We start from the raw sequence: 23,499 nt of genomic DNA, 5'->3' as shown, positions 1-23,499 counted from the left end.
CCTCTCTGTCATATCATTAATTTATGCTTCATGAAAGGAAACATACCAGCCGCTTTCAAAGAATCGATAACCACCCCAGTATTCAAATCACGTGACAGAAAACTTGCAACAAATTACAGACCAATAACCATCATCAATAACTTTGCCAAGATTTTTGAAAAGTGCTTGAGAAATCGACTAGTTGATTTTTTAAAACAAAATAATATTTTATTTGAAGGTCAGTTTGCTTTCAGAGAACATATGTCAACCGAAAATGCAATCTTTCAATTGGTTAACAGTGTTTGGTAAAATTTCAATGACAAAAAAAAAGTTTGGCAGTATTTCTGGATCTGGATAAAGCTTTTGATACTGTGAACCATCAAATTCTTCTGGACCGTTTAGAAACTGTAGGAGTTAGAGGTATTACTTTAGACTTATTCAAAAACTATATATCTGATAGAAATCAAAAAGTTAAAATAAACAGTACCCTCAGCGATCCACTACCTGTCAACATGGGCTTGCCTCAGGGGACAGTGCTGGGTCCTATTTTATTTTAGATCTATACTAACAATTTTCATAAACTTCATAATATCAATGGCAGAATAATATCTTACGCAGACGATACAGCACTTTTATTTGAAGGTGATTCCTGGGATGAAGTCTATGAGAAAGCTGAAACAGGGCTCAAATATGTAGTCTCTTGGTTGAATATGAGCCTCCTGAGTCTGAATGTGGGAAAAAATAAGTTCATTGCATTCACCACAACAAAAAAAGAGCAACCCTTAAATAACACTCTCATTGTTCATAAGTATCTATGCCGAACCCCAACGCAGTGTTCATGTCCAATAATTAAAAAAGTTGACAACATGAATTATTTGGGCGTATATGCGGACCAACACCTGCGACGGGAAGAACACATTGATAACACAGTTAAGAGACTCAATAAGTTACTTTATAAATTCTATCCAATCAGAAATCTGAATAATAAAAATCTTTTACTTACGATTTACAACTCAGTCGCTGAATCTTCATTGAGGCACTGTATCATTATATGGGTTGGTCTCAGTAAAACATTATTACACGGTCTACAGGTTATGCACAATACCATAATAAAAATAATTTTTAAGTAAAATAGAAGGTACTCAACTGAAGACCTTTACAAAGAAACTGGCTTATTTGATGTAAAACTCTATACCTATCAATGCTTAATATGGATGCAAAATACCTCCATCACTCAGATAAGTCATACTCACAACACACGTACTAAATCTGAGCAGAAAACAAATGTTTCCCTTTGTAGACTAACACACAGAAAAATGTATATCATACTTTGGTCCAAAATTGTTAAACCTAGTCCCTTTAGAAATCAGAGTCATTCCTAATAAACGTAAAATGAAATCAAAACTGAAAGAATATGTGAACCAAAATTATAACAAACTGAAAACCGTATATGAACTCGAATAATAATAAGAAAACAAAATACAAACAAATAACCATATTCTCTCTCCCTCAGAATAAATTTAACTTTTTTTTAATTCCTTCTTTCTACTCACCACTCATTAAGTGAATAATCAATGTAACCCAGGTTGATGTCTACAACACAAGCATAGCTTAGGTAGCTCAGCCTGGACTAACAGTTTCCAGTAGTTCTTTCCTTTTTTTCTTCTAGTTTGTCAAGTTATCTTGTTTTAATTTTAAATTCATATTGTACATTATGCTTACCTGAATAAAATTTACTAATTTGATTTAGCCATAACATAAGTAAAAGTCCAGATACCAATGACCTCCGTACGTGAAGTAAAGGAAATTTCATTGAAAAATATCGACTCATGGAAATTCGTAACTACGATTGGAATTGTATACTGTTTTTTTTGGGTTCATAACCTTCCATAGTCTGACAATATTGAAGCTACTGAAAAGTTCACCCTGTAAAATTACTGTGTAATATAAACTACTGGAAAGTCCAACTAGTCAGTAACTTGTATTTATAAATTTTGCCTACACATTGAAAAAAATAATTGAAAAAATTAAATAGTTTTGGAAAACAATTCTTTTCCGTTTTCAAAACCTGAAATTCACTACGAAAATCTCGCCTCAAACTGATAGTTCTAATTTCTTCTGACAAAAGTCAGTTGAGCGGTAACTTTTCAGATTGTAAAAGGTTATAAACCCAAAAAGAACATTATAAAATATTGAGTCCTACACAAAAAATGCCGTCTGAAGAATATGATTGGAACTTTTCATATATTGTTGGAAATAGGGTTCCGCGAAATAATGTTATACCATAATTCTGCATCGAAACCTGCCATCACGATAAAAAATATTTCTTATACTGTTTAATGATAGTTTGAAAATAGAGTAACAATTTACCAGAAAAAAAAATCGCCAATTTTTCATCAACTGAAATTTCTCCTTAAAAAATCATCTATTGTCAATAGATTTCGACTATGTTACAAACAACTAGGTATATCTTGTCTATGATCTTCGAGTTTTCATAAATATTGTGCAACTTGTTATGTATTCGTCTGAAACAGTCGCAAATTTTTCTAGATGATGAAAATTTAATGAGTTCTCGTGGTTATTTCAACAATAACACGTTTGGAAACATGTGAACCAGTCATTTGAAACGCTCTCATATGCAGTAGCATATATATGTAATCTATACTATACATCCTACTACATTTTGAATTTCAATGGCAAAAACATCAAAAAATTTAATGTTCAGGAAATTGAGTTCAGTCTTGAAGGTCCCTTTCAATCTCAAATACCAGTATCCTTTCTGGAGAGGACCTCAATTCGTGGTATCATTCGAAGAGAAATTTCGTTAGTTTTTGGTCAGCATTTTTACGAAATTCAAAAAAATCGTTAATTTACGCCTATTCAATTCAAAATGGGTCCGATTCTTGACAACAATTTTCAATATTCAACCATAAATCAACATTTGGTAGATATATTTCACAAAAAGTTTCAGAATCTTTGAGAGCTTATGGCTTCATTGTTAGAAATTGCAGAAACTTTAATAATATTAAAACCATGAAGCTGTTGTACTTCACCTACGTACGTTCGAAGATAGAATATGCAAGTATCGTCTGGAGTCCATTCTATGAGATTCATAACATAGACATTGAAAGAGTTTAAAGAAAGTTTTATAAATTTCTAATTTTCAGAATAGATGGTTCTTACCCTGAGATAAGTATCAGTATCATTACTGATTATACATTAACTTTTGAAACTTTTTAGTTTATAGCATTGCAGAAAATATGCGTCGCTCATATTTTTATCCAAATTAGTGAATGAGAGAGTTGACTGTCCTAAAATTCTGGAAGAAATTAACTTCAATGTACCACGGCCAGCTTCACGATCTCAATCAATGTTTAGACCTCTCAGAGCAAGAATTAACATTATGCTTCATTATCCAATATATGTTATGTGTATGAATTTCAATAGCATATGTTCCCATTGTGATATATTCTCCAATAACCTCCATAACATTATTAGAATTGCAAACATGTACTTGAAGTAGGTAATTAGAATTAGTTTTTTTTTGTTCATTTTATTTTTCGTTGTTTATGGTTGTATTGTAAATATTCTTTAATAGGCTATACGAAGTTACCGGGTCTGATAAATTCACTAGTTAATACACTATAAAACCTTCCACATGAAAATAATGATAAGACTTGGTATTATACCACGCCGCCCATGTCATGCCAAAAAACTGTCGACGTTCGGTAACTATTTAGTTTTGATGCAATTCGAATTGACTTCGTATATACTACACATATGCTAGTCTTGACTATTCGCATTGAAAATGAGCGCTCGATTACAACATTAAAACGTTAGATAATTATATCAATAAACAACGCGTTCTTTACCCTGTGACAATATTTTTGTTTTTAATCCGAAAAATTGAGGAAAGTCAGACGTAGATATCCAGGTATCAGAATGGCAACAAGGGCATGTCACAATTTAATTGCTTAATAAAATCTGTGCTCTGTCGTTAGAATGTGAAGAATCGATTTCATGATTATTGTCAAGATAATAGCTCTGCTAAATTGATCTGACGACTTTGGTATTTTGGTCTACTTGTATTTGGTGAAGTATTCATATATAATTGAGTTGCAAGTTTTGTATTTGATGCTTGATTTTTCTCAAATCATACGAATAAACACAAATACGGTGAGAGTACAAATGTTCATATTATATTAACTTATTTGATAACTCGACAGTATATTGTCAGTACATCAATAAATGTACATCCATATCGTATCCTATCGAAGATGAACCTTTTTTTCAGTTATCAGTATACAGACTTTCAGCTAAACATATTTTTTCTCAAAAAAAATCATTCGCCTCTAAATTTACTTTATTTTCTATGCCTTCTCACGTCATTAGAAAAATCTATACGAGTTTTACAAAACAGAATCTGTGTTGTGTTTCCACAAGTCTAGCGCTAGCGAAGTAGAGAAAAACCTCAATAAGAAAGAATAGTCGAAAGTACAAAAATCCACAGGAGCATAGGTACAATTTTTGAAATTATTGGTATTCGAAAAAGAAACAAACTACGTCATTTCTCGAATGATATTTGAATGGGGTTATTCTTGAAGCTACCGTCTGTAACACATACCCATTAGAACTATAATTGTCGAATACGAGTTACATCATAAGTTCGGATATAACAGGTAGGTCAAATTCGCATTACTTTCATTCTGAATCTGTCATTGTCACCAAAAATTCTTCGCTCGCTTCACTCGATCAAAATGTTTCGAGAAAAGATAGCAAATAACGAGGTGAAAAATTTCTGGGAAGTATGTCCTCAAATCACAACTAACATATAAATAATCGAAAATTGTGAATTTGTAAACCGTACGGGTTGGTATTCCTGACCGTAGGCAAATGGGGATTATCTATAACAATTTAAGTTGGTATACTTGATGATTTACTTGTTTTATTTCGTATAAAGCAGGAAACTTTATTATATTTTCATTGTAGTGTTCAGTTTATCTTATCCAGTCTCACGTGAAGTTAAGTTTACAGTTCACAGTCAAGTATTTCTCCAACATAATCTTAGACCATGGATGCCGAACAAAATATGTCTTCCGTTGAACAAGTTCAACAAAACTGCGATTTCCAATGTGATACTAGTGGCTCAGATATTCCTGCTCCTGTTAGCGCAGATATTGCTTCTGTTAGCGCAGATATTGCTTCTGTTAGCGCAGATATTCCTGCTTCTGTTAGTTCAGATATTCCTGCTTCCAGTGACCCTTCAACAGTCGATGGTGGTAATGCTGACGCCAGAAAATTATTCGTCGGAGGAATGCATTTCCAAACCGGTGAAAAAGAATTACGTGAGCACTTTGGACAGTACGGTGAGATTGAAAATATAAAAATCACAACAGATCCCGTTACGGGACGGTCAAGAGGCTTCGCTTTCATCGTGTTCAAATCGGTTGAAGCACTGAGCAAAGTTGAAGTAGCCGGCGATCATATTATCAACGGCAAAAAAGTTGACCCCAAAAAGGCGAAGGGTAGACAGGGCAAAATCTTTGTTGGTGGATTAACGGCTGATCTCACCGATGACGACATCAAATCTCATTTCGCGCAGTTTGGAACCATAGCGGACACTCAGATGCCGTTCGACAAGGTAAAGAACCAAAGAAAAGGATTTTGTTTCATAATTTTCGAATCCGAACAAGTAGTTAGAGACTTGATTAAAAATCCGAAACAAACAATTAAGGGTAAAGAAGTCGATGTGAAGAGAGCCAATTCTAATCAAATGAGTGGACCTATGATGAGAGGACGAGGAGCGCGAGGTGGTATGCAAGTAGGCCGCGGTGGTATGCAAGTAGGCCGCGGTGGTATGCAAGTAGGCCGCGGTGGTATGCAAGTAGGCCGCGGTGGTATGCAAAGAGGACGCGGTGGTATACGGGAAGGTCGAGGTGGCAGAGGGGGTTTTGGAGGACCGGGTTTTGATCATAGCCAACAAGGGTTTGGCAGCGGCTATGAAAATGCCGGTGGATACGGACCAGCTTTTGACTACTATGGAGGAGCTGCTTTTGGGGGCTATGGCCAAAGGTACCAACCGTACTGAAGGATATTTCCAGTATTTCGCTAAAATGCTATTTAATTTATTTTACTTATGTAAATTTTCTGTGATTGTGTGATTAAATTTTATATTCTGAAATCTGAATTTTTCTCTATATCTAATTCATTTGAATTGAAGGGGTTATATTTTTAGAAGTAATTAATTTTTTGGGAAAGAAAGTTTTTGGCTTTCTACTAATTCAATGTTTATATGAAAGTAGCTGTTTCAGGAGGACTTTCTTTCAGTTTGTGTCTGAAAGTTACTTCTTTGCATGATCTACACAATCATGTATAGAGTTTCAAATTGATTACTTCCTTCCTTTCTTTGGAAGATTCTCTCATCCCTTTTTTTGTATCAGACGGAGTAGTAGAAAGCCAAAAACTTTCTTTCCCAAAAAATCTAATTCATGTTCATATATATGTTTATAGTAGCCATAATACCTCTATTAGTGCATCTCCTTATATTTTCATTCAAAAGAATTGCCACTATCTTAAATTCAAGATGATGAGGGTTCTTAATAAAATTTGTATGGTGATTTTTGAGACATGCTATGTTCAAATTTGATAAGAGGTATTAAACTTTCACTAACTTTCAGTTCCAAGTCGATATGTGATTAAGAAGGAAGATATTCATGAGAGTTCTGAAGGTAATATAATTCTTGTTTGACACTTTTTGCGAGTACGTTTCGCATGATTAGATAAGTCAAATTATTCATATGAATATTTCATTTTGCCTGATTTGAAAAATAAGTGTTTTCAAAAATATTTCTAAGTTTATGTATACCTACATTATGAAATCTTAATTTTCATTCCCTAATCTGACTATTCATTCAGTCCTTAAGGGCCCTGTAAACGATCAAATTATTTGTCAAATATTCGTTTGACAAACGTGTTTGTCAAATTTTTTGAAAGTGTGCGAGCTTGTTTGACGTGTTTGTCAAACAATGTAAATGTTTGACCTGTTTGATGGAAATTTTGATTGACGGTGTGTTTGGCAAACCTGTTTGATAGTGTGCAATGGTGTTTGTCAAATAAGATCTCAGTTATTGCCTTGATACCATGGAGAACACAACTGCGACAATCAATAACGGCAACATGTCAGAAAAAGAATGTCTTTTGGAATTTATCTCCGTATATCGCGACATGCCGATGCTGTGGAGAATAAAATCAAAAGACTATATGGATAAACACAAGAGAATGAATGCGATCAAAAAAATGACGGAGTTATTGAAAGTGTCTCGCGGGAACATCACTGAAGAAGATGTTAAAAAAAAAATAATATTTTACGAACAACTTTCAAGCGTGAAAATAATAAGGTGAAGAAATCTATGCTTTCTGGATCTGGTACTGATGAACTCTATGTACCTTCATTATGGTACTACAAAGAGCTTGAATTTCTACAAGACCAAGTGGAGGAAGAATCGGGGATCAGTTCAATAACAGGACAAACGGTAAATAGTAACAATGTTTATTTTATTTTAATTCTACAAGTACAACATATACAGTTACCCACTCTAAACATTTGAAATTTTTTCATTTTCAAATAAGAATTCATTTTCAAAAGAATATTTTTATAAACAACTTGTTACAAATAGGTACAACATAATATTTTAACCTAACCAATAATAATATTTTAACTTAACCAATTAATAAATATTTTTTATTTTCACAAGTACAGCAAATACGATTAGGTACCTATTCTAAACATTTGTTTTGCCATGGAATAGCACCCGTTGAATTAAAATATTCACAAAAATCATCTCTCACTTCTTTTGCTAATGTAGCGCTATTTCCAGCCCGTGCACGTTCGATATTCAACAATTGATTTGACTCATTTCTCCAAGATCCTTGTATGACAGTCCCTGTAACACAATCTTCCATGTCTAATTCTCCATTCCTAATGTAGTTTTTTTGTTTCATTAGTAAATTGTGTAAATGACAACACGCCATTACTACAATTTTAGCTTTTGTAGGACATAATTTGATGGGTTTTTGGAGAATCTTAAAACGACTCGCAAGAATGCCGAATACATTTTCAATTATTCGCCGAGCACGGGATAAACGATAATTGAAAATCCTTCTGTTGTCATTTAAAACCTGCTTATTGTAGGGCTTCATAAAATTTGGAAGAAGCTGGAAAGCTTCATCGCCTACAAATACAAATGGCATTTTTTTATTAAAGTTTGGCAATTCCTGTGGCTCTGGAATCTGCAACTGGTTGTTCTCAAACATATTCCAAAATTTTGTATTTTTAAGTACTCCTCCATCTGACACTCTACCATTTGTACCGACATCAATCATGATAAATTCATAATTTGCATTAGCTATGGCCATAAGCACTATGCTGTGTGTTCCCTTATAATTATAATAATAGGAACCGGAATGCTCAGGTTTTTGTAACGTGATATGCTTTCCGTCTACAGCTCCGATGCAATTATCAAAGTTCCATGAATTTCCAAATTGTCGTGCCAATATTTTCCAACTTTCTTGTGTTTTGGGTATCTGAAACATAAAAATACTTATTATTATTATGTAATATGTTTATTATTATGTATTATTATTATTATGTAATATGTTTATATTTATTGTTTTGGTTTCTAGGAATCGTCAAAACTATCAACATCAACATCAACACAATCACCTTTGCCACCTTCAGCATCTATTAGTCCTGTACAAATAAAAAAGAAGAAAAAGGAGGACTTGCAACAGGACTTATTGACATTAGCCAGGGATCATTTCAAAAAACCTGAAAATGAATATCAGGTGATGGCAAGAAACTGGGCCTTTAAGCTAGAGCGCATGTCTGGAGAACAAAGAAGACTGGCAGAAAAATTTATAAACGAAATACTCTTTGAAGGAGAAGAAGGAAACCTTCATCGACATTCGGTAGTTATTAATCCGTCTCAGCCAGCACTCGCTTGGAACACTCCATCACCTACTCCGTACAGCCCATCTCCTATTTCACAACAATCATATCTGTCCAATACGGAGCAACCTGTGGTGATTCATATTTCAGACTCGCAAACAAATGAAACTAATACAGAAACTGAAGATGATACAGCAGCCAAATTTATAAACAATTTTTATTCTCTTTAAATTATATATTTTGTAATTTTGAAATAAAAATCTTACCTGAATATTGCTTAATTTTTCATTTATTGCCTCACAAGTTTCAATGATAATGCCGCTGAGTGTACGAGGTGCAATGCAGGCTTGAAATTTTAGGTCTTCAAAATCGGCGCCACTAGCCAGGTACCTCAAGGTTATAGATAATCTTTGAGAAGCTGGTATAGATTTACGCATAACGGTATCTTGTTTTGCTATGCAAGGACTTAGCAATGTTAATAAATCTTCAAATGTTTTATGGTCCATGCGCAGGAAGTTTGCATAGTCATTTGGTTCTGTGAGCACTATTTCCCGTAACAAATTTTCGTGCGTATATTTATCCCGTAATTTCAACCATTCTCTAGACCATCGACGACCTTTTTTCTTTTTCTTCATACATAGTGCTAGTGTCAATGCCAAAAACGCCTTATCTGTATTATCACTCATTGTTATATACGACAGAAGATGATAACAACACACGAACGTCAAGGAGAAAACTGAAATATGGGCAAATTTATTTGATCTATTGGTTTGATCGTATGCGCTTTTGTTTGATGAAAACATGAAGTTTGACAAACAAATTCGACAAACAAATTTGACCGTCTACAGGACCCTTTAGGTATAGCATAATCTCTTGTAGTAATGCATCAAAGGTACGTCTACCTATTTGTTATTCAAAAATCTGCAGTAAGAAGAATAATCTCTGCCAATTACAATGAAAAGTGTCCACCAATATTTGTAAAACTTAAAACAATGACCCTATATTTAGTTATTGTTCATGAAATTCTGCTTCTTGTTCATCAGAACTTTGTGAATGAAGTTGCTCACAAGGATATTCACCAACAGGATACAAAAAAATAATCAAACCTTGTTCCTACAGCTAATAGGTTGAAAAGAACAGATAATATAGGATCTAAACTATACACTACATTATCTGTCAAATTTCGTAACTTGCCATTCAGTTGTGTTAAAATTTTTTTTAAGAAAATATTAAGCAAACATTCATTATATGAAATTGATCAATTTTTTAAAGTTATTCAAGAAGAAAGAGCCACTTTTGTGGTCACTTCCTGAACTTGTACTCAACTTTGAATAGATATAATATGTCAGTTATATGATTTATAATTTGTAAAATACTCATGGCTTTACACTTTAGTCAATTGTTATTAGATTGGAATTTTATCTTATAATCTTCAATTTTTCTTGTAAATCTAATGAATCTTCAAGCATTTTTTGGAAACTGTATTGACGTGTTTGAAAACTGTTTCTAAAGATGAATAAAAAAATCAAAAAGCGTTGGATGCTGTAAGTATATTTTTGTTATGGGAACTTTCAATAGTTATCGCAAAGTCTCTATATATTCGATATTTTATGTAATATATTCCCTATATTACCTAAAAGGGTTAAGTAGTTACACTTTCGTTATTTTCCAATACTTTGCTGATTTCAGTCTTTTAAATTTCATTTTTGTGTTTTTTTCGTTTTTGAATCGTATCAATCAATCCATTGAAAAATTTAGAAATGACGCAACAATTATGAGGATCCTCTCTGAATTAATTCTAGTAGGGACGTGAAAGGTCTCAGCTTCTTTATACGTATCTACTACTTTTGGATAAAAGAAACAGTTTTCACTTTCCCACATAGTGACGAGAACTTTAGTTTTATATTGAGTCAGTCTTTTCTCATTTTAATATCCAAAATTTTTTCCAATTACCTTACTACTATACTAACTTCCCAAAAATTGGTTTCACTTTGGCCTGGTCATGGCAATTTCAAAATATTTTTCTTATTTAGACATTTCAAATATTCCGCCAAATAACTGCTAAGATTGTTGAATGTCTTTCATTTTTTATGTTTTTGTCGAACTTAAAGTTTCACGTTCAATGATCACGAACCGATAAATTTGTTACTATTCGATTCTCCAGTGATATCATCCACATTCGATGAAACAAATGAATGGTTGATTATACAAATCGACATGGGTAATTTTTTTGAGTTCAGTGCAGATTTGTTTCCTAAGGGTAATGCACATCTTGGGGTAAAAAAGGGAAGCACAGTTCATCATTACATGTGTAAGTTTTCTTCCATTTATATTTTTCAAATGAGTAGAAATGGGATATGGGTTCATTGGCCAGCGATAAATGAAAGTTCAACTGAAATAAGTCGTCTTAAAAATGTCATAGTTCAAAGTATCGTACACTGTTATTTTTGGTATTTCTGATCTCAGGCCTACGTTGCCTAAAAAGTTGAAAAATATTCACTATTCATTTTATTTTAGTAATACTTCGTGTTTACCTGCTTGAATTGCCATTGATGACAAAATACTAAATTATGTATACAGATTCATTTGTCCTTACACCAATGCACTTTTTACTCATTGAGGTTCTATTATAATTTATACCAAGTAAAAATTTAGAAAAGTTTGCCATATTACTGTAAACCTCCGAAGATAAAGTTCTATGGAAATGTTTATACATGTAACGTAGAAGTCGATTGAAATAATAATTAAAAACAAAAATTTTTATTGATTGTTTCAACTATCGATAGCAATAGATAAGACAACTCAGTGGTTACATGGAATTCAGTTGACAAACAAAAATTACAACAAGACGAAACAATACGAAGTTATTACAATAATGATTAAGTATGAAATCCTTTGATATCATATCAAAACAGAAAAGGTTCAAATTTCTCAATAGTGTAAAAGCATTCTATGACTTGGAGTTCCTTAAGTTTACACTTAAAAACACCCGGGGATCCTGCGGTTTTTATTTCATGCGGCAGACTGTTGAAAAAACGGTAGCCTGCATTAATGGAAGACTTTTTTTGATATGAGTGTTTGGGTTTGTTCACCAATATTTGATATGTCCAAAAATTATTTCTCTTTCTTATTGGTATAGACACCTATTATTTTGAAAAAACCTCCAGAAATTCGCAACCTGATTCGAGAAGTTACTTTATGTTCAATAATTTGATATATCAAAGAAAAATATATTAATCATTTACATCTCAGATACCAGCCGTTTCGATTTAATATTCATATTTTCAGTGGTTCCGATTCTCCTCAATAGTACTATTGAACCCGAAAATAATGGAAGGATGATTGATACACCCAACCGGCAAAGTTGTTTTATAATTCCATGGTGTTGCAACAGTTTTATTTTATTAGCATTTTACAATTACTTCCAAAATGCTAATTGATTATATTAGATGATCAGTGAACACAAAACAGTTGTAGGCAATAAAAGTGTTTTATAAATTTGTCATAGAAACGTTTATGAAATAAAATTAAAAAACCATTATAAAATAGTCAGGAATTTATCACAGAAACGTTTTTGCAACTAACTTATAAAACGTATTTTCCTATAAAAGTAAATTGTTATGTAGCAGTTTTATAACACTTTTCTGCGAGATTTTTATGATAGATATAAAACTATTTCAAGCTTATTTTATAATTGTTTTCTGTAGCTTTAATGAAATTATTTTATTAGAATGCTTTCAGATACTATTTTATTTTCATTACCATATTGTCACTTCAATGATAATTTCCCAACTATTTTGTGGTATGGTATATTAACTACAATTCAGAAACACTAATATAACTGTTATAAAATCAAATTGCTTTTGCTAATATATATTTGCTGCCATCAAGAATAAAATCCAGCATTCAAGAACAACCAGCTGACATCGATTCCTGATCTCAGCCGTGAAAAATTCTTCAAAATTTTAGTTATGTTTAGTAAAAATATTTTTGTTTAGTTATTCAAGTGGGACACCATCGATATCGTAATGGAAATTAGTTCTTCAGCAACTTCTAAATATTTGATTTTTATTGAATATAGGTACCCCATAAGTAAATTCAATATTTTTAATTCATCCCTAATTTTAGACACTATGATATGCATATATATGTGTATATATATGTTATACTTTCAATTTGATGATAATTCCATTGTGTGGATACTATAGTGGATTTTTCTATTTGTATCCTGAATATATGAATGAAAATAAATAATAACTCGAAGGCGGCCGTTTTGAACATTTATTGGGGGGGTATATACTAGTTTTATATTCAGTTCGAGGTGCTTCAAATAGACGAAGAAATGACTTGGTAATCCATAAAAAAACTTTCTGAAAGCTTTGAGTCGCCCTGTATATTGGAAATACTAAAAAAAACACTTTAAACTATCCTATCTAACCTAGTGCTTCAATTTTTTTTGCGAAAAACAGCCATTTTGCCATATTATAATGGTTAAAACCCGTCGTTTAGCCTTTATAATCGATGAAAGAAACTTTTTAGCCAAAACATCCCGACAGATAATATTCATCCAAACTGTATGTGAGAAATTCTTTAATCATACAAGCACTTTTGTAGAAACCTACAACTTTAAAAGTAGTCCGACTCTGCTGCAATACCATCACTCCCAGAACTGTTTCTTAACAGTTTTATAGGGGTAACATAGTAGCTAAAATACATTGAAATGCTTGCTACTGATACCAATTTATTTTATAGAACGACGCCACTTTAAATGATAGCGATCCAGGATACTGAAATTAGATGAGTTGAAAATATAAAATACCGCACATAAAGTGATATTTACAGCTGAAAAGTACATAAATATTATAACATTATATTATTTAGAATGAAGTGACTTAAGTTTGTGACTAGAAAATTAATACGTCGACAGAGTGAATTTTTGTATAATTAATAATTGTACCGAAAACATTTATAAATGAGTGGCGCGCTTAAATTTTGCTAATAATAGGCTATATATTTGTCAATAAAATTTCATTTGCAGTAAAAATATCAATCTTCGAAACACAAACAATGTCTATAACAGTTTTATGAGTGCAAAAGTGCAATTTTGAAATGGCTTCTACCTTTCTATTTCTTAGTTTTCGGTTGGTGACATCAATTATATTTTCCTAGCGTACAATACAAAATTACATCTTGCGTCTTCAATAAAACTTTTTTAACACTTTTTTATTTTATTGTTATCGTTTTCGGCAGTATTATATTTTATAACGCCTACTTGGAAATACTAAAAAACTCTTATAAAACTGTCTTCTGATTTTTTACAAGTATTGCTTAAATATGTTGCAAAACTGCAGTAAACTATGTTTTTACAAAACTACTCTTTAAGAGTGTTAGACAAATTTTATAGTAACTGCCAAAATGTTTATAAGTTTTGTAGTGTTTGTAAAAGGCCTTACAAAATATTGATAATAACTATAATGTTTTATAAAACGATGCCAATTTCCTATTTATAGCAGTTTTATAAACACATTGAAAACATTTCTGGGAGAAATGTAGTTTTATAATTTGTTTCTCCGAAACGTTTCCGCAACTATTATAAAATACGAAATTGCTAGTTGGGCACCTACTCTTTCAGGAGATGAAAATGAAGCATATAAAACACTCTCTGGAAAATATTGATATATTCAACGTAAATATCTATCTTTATGCAAAATAGGCGGCAAATCGAATGCGTAGCTATGAAAAGTTTGATTTTTCAACTTGTTTACTTTGCTTTATTTCAAGTTCTGATGGTGAAAACAGCCCAAAGTTCGAAAAAACAATAAAAACCAAGAAAAAATTTCTTCGACAATGTACGAAATGAGTTCGAAAGACAATGGGATCTATTATATTGAATTCGTTGAGAAGAAAAAAAAAACCGAGTGTCCATATTTTTCAATCTGTCTGCGACTGTATTTTTACACATAAAACTCCTCAAACAATAAAGTCCTTGATTCGACCCTAGTTGCAATTTATAATTAACAATTTCGAGTCTAGAGATACATATTTTCTTCTTCACTTAAGCTTCTTTAGCTGCGCGATCGACCAACTCATTGCACATTATTCCCGTATGACTTATCACCCTAACGAATCTAACTCTACCTGAAGAATAAATGATAGAATGTATGTGTATTCCGATGTTGCAAAGCAATACATTGTCATATTTTTTCATGATTGGATGACTGACAGAATCTAGTGCCGATTTGGAATCTGACAAAATAATTGATTCGCTCACTCTGTTGCTCGTTATCCACCGTAATTTGCTCTCTACCGCGTAAATCTCAGCTGTATAAATAGATGCATCATTAGATATTCGGACTTTGTGAACCATTTTGGTGGATTAAACGTAAAAAGCACATCCAGTATCTAACTCAGTTTTGGAGCCATCAGTGTATATAATTTCTACATTAGGCTTATAGTCACTCAGCAAGTTTTTGATGAGGTTGAGATTATAAAGAGGAAACTTATCGGTTGTTGGCAAGGCTCCGATAGACTTCATCTCAATAAAGGCCTCTGCAAGAGGTGAACTATTTTTTATTCTCCAGTAGTTATTTATCAAATTCTCTACAGATAGACTACAGATCTTGTTTGCGAAGCCATCTGATGAGAACCTCATCTTTTTCACTAACATCTTGCATGCCAAGAATTGTCTGCTTATATATATAGGTGGCTCTTGTGCCTCCGCCAGAATTGCAGGACATGGAGAAGATCTAATTACTCCTATACATATTCTAATTGCTCTGTATTGAATTCTACCAATAGAGGTTAAATTCGTGGAAGATGATGAACTGTACAACACACATCCATAGTCGACGATAGAGCGAGTTATATCAGGAACTGATAGTACACCGGTATAACATTACAGATGCATGTTCCCAGACCAGGTCGTTAGCCGATCCAGCTTGCTTACTCAGCATTGCGTCATATGCGAACTTATTTATACACCTTGTTTTATTATTCATGTCATTCAATTGTAGTTATTTGCCTTAAATGTACAAATAAAGTTTTTAAAAAGTCTCAAAGCAAATCCTTCGAAATAATTAATTATTTCGAAGGATTTGCTTTGAGACTTTTTAAAAACTTTATTTGTACATTTAAGGCAAATAACTACAATTGAATGACATGAATAATAAAACAAGGTGTATAAATAAGTTCGCATATGACGCAATGCTGAGTAAGCAAGCTGGATCGGCTAACGACCTGGTCTGGGAACATGCATCTGTAATGTTATACCGGTGTACTATCAGTTCCTGATATAACTAGCGTATATAGGCCCTATAAAACATTAGTGCTACTTTTGGATCTGCACCTTACTTACTGTTTGCTACACATCTTAACATGTTCATGCTTTTTCCACATTTTTTTGCACATGCTTAATATGAGACGTCCAGGTAAGTTTTCAGTCCAAAACCATACCTAGATTCTTATGCTCGTGCTTCACTGGTATATCGATACCACATACTCTTATTGTATTTGGAGTAGAGGGGCGAAGTCTTGAGAAAAAAGTGATGCATGATTTCTCGGCGGAAAGTGTAAAACCGTGTCGTGTAAGCCAATTCTTTAAGCAGTAAATTATGCATTTTAGGTCCGATACACATTCACCGTACAACTCACGAACCGTGTATATATAGAAATCATCTGCATACTGCATGACTGATTGAATTATCGAACATGTTGTGCAATTCAGCTGTATACACGTTGAATAAAATGGGGCTCGTCACTGATCTCTGTGGTAATCCTTGAGAAACAAATCTAGGTCCATGCAAGGCGTTATGAGAATCTCTTACAAAAACTTGTCTCTCACGGTGTAGGTCGGTACTCCTGCAGGCAGCCTTTATATCGATACGTAAGTGATTCAATTTCTCCTCGAGAATATTCACAAAATCATATGCCCCTATCAGGTCCAAGAAAAAGTAGGCTAATATCGTATTATCAGAAAAATTGTTTTGAATAAGAGTAACAATTGTTCCCAAACCTCTTCGAAAACCGAACTGAGTAACTGGAAGTAGATTTTTTTTCCACATGTAATTCCAATCTTAATTTTAACATCCTCTCAAAAACCTTTGCTAAGCTTGACATGAGGGCAATAGGTCTATATGAGAAGGGTAGAGTTTTATCCTTCCCTGGGTTTGCAATAAATGTTATAATAATGTTTTTTTAAATTGTTTGAAAATTCACCTTTCAACCACCAGTCATTAAATTTTTTTAATAAATATTGCTTCGCATTCAAAGGGAGTAAACCAATCATCCTGTAAGTGACACTGTCGACGCCTGGCGATGAACTATTAGTTGATTTAATGACATTCTCCAATTCTTCCATTGTGAAGTTTTCATAAAATTCCTCATGTGCGGAATTGATATTTCGGTTATTTATTCTGATAGGAGTGTTTATAGCAAAACTTGGGGCAAGTTTATCCAAAAGCTTATCGATCAATTCCGGATGCAATGTTGTACTACCTATCTGATGATTTTTGTTTGATATTTTTGTCATGAATTGCTATATTTTAGTGGGGCTAGTGTTTTTATTCAACCTATTAATGAATGTGACCCAGCAATCTAATGACTTTTTTTTAAATAACAACTTAGTCTAAGCCTCAATATTTTTGTACTCCAGATAATCATCACAATTTGACAGAGTTTTGTAATTTGATAATTTTTATTTTCGTCGTTTAGTGATTTGAGTACATTCCTCAGCCCACCATAATGGTCGAGAGGTGGAGGGTTGAAAGGGCAATTTCTCGGTCATTGACTGAGAAGCTGCTTCCGTAATAGTTTCCAAAAAACAAGAACATTCATCTTTCGTTCCTGCATTGATTTATGTTGCTTCAAAATCAAAGTTTGCTAAAAATGACTGAAATCTCTCCCAGTTGGCGGATTTTTCATTCCATTTTGTTCGAAATCAATGTTTGATTGGAAAAGAATTTTCTGAAATAATTCCTATTAAATGAACAGTTTAGATTATTTAAATATCGCGATTTTGAATTTTGAATAGTGTTACGGTATAAATATTTCATTCTAGTATTGCAGAGTAAAAGGGAATCGATACTACGTTGTACACATTCCAAAATCTCACTTTTTATCAATGCATAAACTAATACGATAACTCTGAAGATGGCAGTCATATTTGTGAATATTTTTACAGACCAGGTCTGTAAAAATCTAGTAATTGTTATTGAAAGTGCTCTATACATTCTTTATTGGATCTTACCTCATTTTTCTCATTTACCACATTGCCTAATTAGACTTGAGTATTTACGTTTCGATATTCGCCAGCACTTTGAACATCCCCGTTTCTATACTTCCTTCGTGTATTTTTCAAGTTATTATTGAAACGTATTCAACCCTGTTTACCTAATTTAAATATTAAACATTAATACACGGAATAGAGAAACGCGAATATAAATATTCGCAAATCCAATTTCAGCTATTTTTTTTTGAGAAAAGTACTTCATAATTGAAAGATAACATGAATAAACAAATCTCGTTCTAAATCAATTCTGTGCATAATCGAAAAGTAAATTTTTTCCGATTATACATATACGAGTATACCTATATTAATCTGTACTTATTGAATTTCCACACATAAAAATTTACTTCACAAACTGAGATCGATAAAAAGTGTTGGAAATGACGAAGCTTCTCCCAACTCATTTTCATTAAAAATAAGCTGTTATCACAGACAGACTTGCTAGTATATACTAATATTTAAAACTCTTTTCTGAAGAACTAAATCGAAAAAACAAGGGCAAACAGATTCAAGTTATCATATAGTTTGAAGATTCAGTATCAATCTCTCTATATGTTGAATTCATTTCAAAATAGAGGCTCCATCTCTATTCTCAATTTGACGAGACACTTCTGTGAAGAGCTGCTATCGCAAGAGAGGCTATAAATTTCGAGATATTTTCGTTCATACAGTTCAAAAAACATGTTTTTAATAATTCCTATTATTTCTTTCTTTTGGATCATTCAACTGAAATGAAAATAACATACTGAATTATCATTATTATAAAAGCAACTCGTGTCAACACACGAAAATTCTGAACTCTTATCTCTCCAAATGAAATAAAAAAACTTATAGTCTCAATTGTATATGTATTTCTATGTGCAGAAGCTTGAGAAGCTATTTGGTGAGTGGCTTATGTAGATATAGCTATTATAGATGAAATGTGACGGTTTTTTCGAAAGTACTTTTTTTTAGTGTAACTCAATGTTTATGTGGAAGTAGTTGTTGCAGGTGGGCTTCTTCTTTCAACTTCTATGCATGATCTACACATATTTGTAAATAGTATATTTTGAACTCAATTGATTTTTTTCTCCTTCCGAAAAAAACCTCATGTCTCCATAAATATAGGTACTCCTTTCAATTCACTGAAACCTGTTAGATATACACGAAATAGAGAATAGCGAAAGAATAAATGTAAAATCGACTTGCAATGGTTTTTTTTTGTCAGAAGGACACCTCACTGTTGATGAAAACTCGAATCAACAAATTTCCTTCAGATAATCTCGTAGCATACAAAGTAATGGAAATTAAAATAAAAAACAAAGACAATACTTCGTGTCTCCATGAAAAAATACAAGCTAATAATATCAAAGACCGCTTTAAATATATTATTATTCATAATGAGTTATGTGCAAAGAGTTCGAAATTAAGATAAACAAAAGAAAAGTCGATTTTATTCCATAATTTTCTACTGAATATAATTAGAAATTCAGTATCAACATTTTTTGATGAATTCGGTATATGCTTCACAAATTTAAAAATTATCCTCCTTCACCGTCATGTCTGTTTCCCTAATCTGGTTAAACTATAAATGAGAAAAAAATGTTGTTTGGGAGATTTGAAACGTGAGGAAATTACAAAATCCAACTACTAGTTCAGGTAAAGTTTAGAAAACTGTTACTCAGGTATATTTATCCCAAGAATCATCTTCAATAGGATCTTCCAAAATGAAAATTTATTATCTAGAGAGGTAGTCATACTCTCTTCTGGCATATTTTGAGAATATTCCAGAAGAAAAGTTTCTTCTTTACTTCATTAATTTCAATATTCTCTTGAATAATCGTGAAATCTGATGATCTAAATGAAGATTTCAACTTTATTTTGACTATGACTATGAATATTTTTAATTACCATGACATTTTGACTTTTTGTGGAACGGTTACAGAACTGATCTGTAGATATCAAAAGGGGAGAATATGCAGACGTAGAAAGCCAATACCGTTCCTTCCCGATCTGTAGATGTTGTGTTCTGGGCATTTATTCTTTAAAACAAAAACAGAAGTATGTAATTTAATTGTACGTTCTAATTTTTATGAAAATGCGTCAACTTCCATAAATTTTCTAATTGTTTGAATCTTAAATTATTCAAATTCCTAGGGTTGAGCTCTAAAAGAAAAGTTCTCAACAGGCTCATTTTAAATATTACTGGAGTTTTTTCCCAACACCAAATCGTTATTTTCTTCCTCTTTGAAGATGATAACTTGGTGATCGAAACACGTGTCGAGGTGTTGAAAATAACGATTTGGTGTTGGGAAAAAACTCCAGTAATATTCATTACCACACCAAAGGTTTCAAACAGTGCATCATAAGGCCATTTTACGAAAAATCAACTTGAAAGTTTTTTCTTGTGAGACTTTTGTATTTATACAAAAGTAGATGATATTATGATTTTCTCAAATTATTTGATATTGACGAGTAACTCTTCTTCTTGCAATTTTCTTTTAATAAAATATTTTCATCGTCGATGGTTTTTCAATAATTTTCAACAAAAAATATCTTTGGATATTCCAATGTGAATACCTTTTGCAACTGACGATATGCGGGATTGTAGAGCAACAATTAAAGTTTCCCAACTTTTTGACTATTGAAATAATGTCAAGCGATATCAAAACCCCTTTAAACAAAATCCCAGATTCACCCTTGGTTGGAAATTGGTCAGGTCAGGATAATAATCCCTTGGCATTAACAATTCCATGAACTGTACAGAACTTTCTGCCAGTGAAATAATTATCCTAAGCAATAAAGGATTATGAATACCTATTTATATTGTACTTCAAAGAAATTCTAGAATAATATCAGCAGAAAGGATGAGAAATGTGTTCTATTCCTTCTAAAAGTTATTACAAAAAGTACATTGGAAATTCAGCAGCACCAATTTTTATGCAATTTGTATAAGTGGAAAAAAAATCGAAATTTGACTCCTTTAGGTCCACATCTGTTTTCCAAATCAAATTTTGATGTGAATACCGTAAAGAGAAACAGGTTATAAATATCAAATTATTCCTGTAATAAAAGTTTTAATCATTGAAGTTAAAGAATGTTCGTAGAGAAGTATTATTTCTGTGAATAAAAAATTTGTTTTATATCAGTTAACCCAAACCAAAATAACATATTGAATTATCCTTGCTAAACTAATAGCAACTCCTATAAACCCGTGAAAAAATTTAGAGCTTTTCTCTCATCAAATGAAAATATAGGAAGATTAACAGTTTGATATTCAGACTTTCTCAAAACTTTGATAAATTGTAGATTGGCAATAGAATTATTTTAGTCTAGCATAGGAAATAACAAGTAACTGTTTATGTAGATAAAATAGTTCAGTAGTTAATATAGATAAAATAAATTGATATTGGGAAAATATTAAGAAAAAAGCAAGAAAAGAAAAAAATAAAATACAATTTATATTAATCAATCCCTATATCGATTTATTACATTTATACAGTGTGGTCCACTAAGTCTGCAACAAATGGGAATATTTTCATTATCGATTTCTCAGAAAATTTGATTCTTGACAAAAGTTGTTGCATGTTCCAAAAGTATACCAAGTGTACCTGAAATGGCTTTATGACAAACACCATAAAGGCAAATACTTTACTAAGTATAATGTTCATATGAATAAACTGTCAAAATCTATCGCGGATAGCCATGAACAAAAAAGATCCAACGTTAAAAAGAGTATTTGTTTCGTTCTAGAATTCTGTTAAATATCGTTGCAACAAACATGAAGGTGACGGTCACCTAAAAAAATACAAATTCAAGTAAATTTTACAAATACACTTTAATTTGATGAAAAATACTCCAAACTGATTTGATTGTGGCTACTTCAGATACATATTAAAAAAAAATTCGAATAGCAGGCTATGACTTCTTATCTGAACATAACTTTTAATTTTAGGCAAATTTTCTTTCCAACATATTTCTATATTTTTTGAAATAAGGGTACTTTACTCTTGAACGAACTTTATATTTTTTGGCCTATCCTGTATGGTGTTTGTCATAAAGCCATTTCAGGTACACTTAGTATAGTTTTGGAATATGCACCAACTTTTGTCATGAATAAATTTTTCTGAGAAATCGATAATAAAAAAGTTTCCCATTTGTTGCACACTTAGTGGACCACACTGTATACGATATAAACGCTTGCCGCTAAAATTATCTATTTTATAAAACATTTTTCTTCTTCTTAGAATCACTCATGTCAAAAGTTGTATATTGTTTTTATCGACCTTCTTCGGGTATTTTTACCTTCCACAATCTGAAAAAGAAAAAAATGAAAATTTTAATGAAGAATAAATTGATGGATGTAGCCGTTACTACGTGGTAGGAGATCATAATTAAAAGAGAAATGAAAATTTCTATATTTTTTACCATAATTAAAAGTGGTAATAAATTTTCATTTCTCTTTTCATTTAATGAAGAACTTCACAGACGTGAAGAAATAACAAACTTTTTAGTTCGCCCCGATAAGTTACTGCGTGTTGTTGGCAAAAGACTTACAGGGGTGAATCGAAAAGTTTGGCCTTTCTACACGTATATAAAGATCATGTTTTATATTGTGGAAGGTAAAAATACCGAAAGAAGTTCGATAAAAGCTGATTTTTTCTTCACAAAACTGAATTTCGTTCAATATTACTTCTTGTTTACTTTCACAGGTGAATCTGGCACCAATCTTTTACATGCTTCTATCTGTTACACTGTATACTGGTAAAATATACAGCCCATTGCATTGGTTCTGAAACTTTCACACGAAACATTTTTAATACCTAATTGCTGCATCTCAAGCACGATGTACCTCACACTGATTTTATCGCCATTTTTTTGAAAATTTACCAGATTTTTAACGGGATTATGCTGAAAAAACAGCGGTCGGTCATCCGTCTTGATATCATCCAGAGAAGTAGTTTTTACTGGCAGACATTCGTCTGCATTCAGGTGAATTTCTCTCTTATTCTCTCCTTAGAAATCATCTATCGTCAATAGTTTCCAAGTATGTTACAAAAAACTAAGTATTTCTTGTCTATGATCTTCGAGTTTTCATAAATTTCGTGCAACTGTTTATGTATCCGTCCGAAACTGTTGCACATTTTTCTAGATAATAAAAATTTAATGAGTTCTCGTGGTTATTTCAACAATAACAAATTTCTGCTGCATTTTGAAATTCAATGGCAAAAGCATCACAAAGTTTAATGTTTAGGAAATTGAGTTCATTCTTAAAGGTCCCTTTCAACCTCAAATACCAGTATTCTTTCTG

The 23,499-nt window shown here is 32.2% G+C and overlaps 3 protein-coding genes across 3 annotated transcripts in view; 2 read left to right on the top strand and 1 right to left on the bottom strand.

Moving 5' to 3' along the window:
* The window catches only part of pico (ras-associated and pleckstrin homology domains-containing protein pico), a 477,116-nt gene that overhangs the window by 188,617 nt on the left and 265,000 nt on the right, over positions 1 to 23,499 (bottom strand).
* On the top strand, positions 5,051 to 6,132 carry LOC111516020 (RNA-binding protein squid-like). Its single transcript, XM_023172208.2, has one exon. It carries the CDS (start codon positions 5,051 to 5,053, stop codon positions 6,065 to 6,067), a length of 1,017 nt encoding a protein of 338 aa, XP_023027976.2. The 3' UTR covers positions 6,068 to 6,132.
* LOC141479965 (uncharacterized) lies at positions 6,901 to 9,197 on the top strand. Its single transcript, XM_074169548.1, has 2 exons — positions 6,901 to 7,511; positions 8,662 to 9,197. Exons 1-2 carry the CDS (start codon positions 7,389 to 7,391, stop codon positions 9,154 to 9,156), a joined length of 618 nt encoding a protein of 205 aa, XP_074025649.1. The 5' UTR covers positions 6,901 to 7,388; the 3' UTR covers positions 9,157 to 9,197.

Source organism: Leptinotarsa decemlineata, unplaced genomic scaffold, assembly GCF_025532065.1.
Source record: "Leptinotarsa decemlineata unplaced genomic scaffold, Ldec_3_MD MMD2_P_RNA_scaffold_5, whole genome shotgun sequence".
Taxonomy (NCBI): Eukaryota; Metazoa; Arthropoda; class Insecta; order Coleoptera; family Chrysomelidae; genus Leptinotarsa; species Leptinotarsa decemlineata.
This window is presented reverse-complemented; position numbering and strand designations above follow the sequence as displayed.

Bases quoted from the DNA above. Each gene is read 5' to 3' on its own strand.
- LOC111516020 (XM_023172208.2), top strand. From the start codon at position 5,051: ATGGATGCCGAACAAAATATGTCTTCCGTTGAACAAGTTCAACAAAAC.
- LOC141479965 (XM_074169548.1), top strand. From the start codon at position 7,389: ATGCTTTCTGGATCTGGTACTGATGAACTCTATGTACCTTCATTATGG. The intron at 7,512-8,661 runs GTAAATAGTAAC...TTTGGTTTCTAG, and splicing joins GTTCAATAACAGGACAAACG to GAATCGTCAAAACTATCAAC.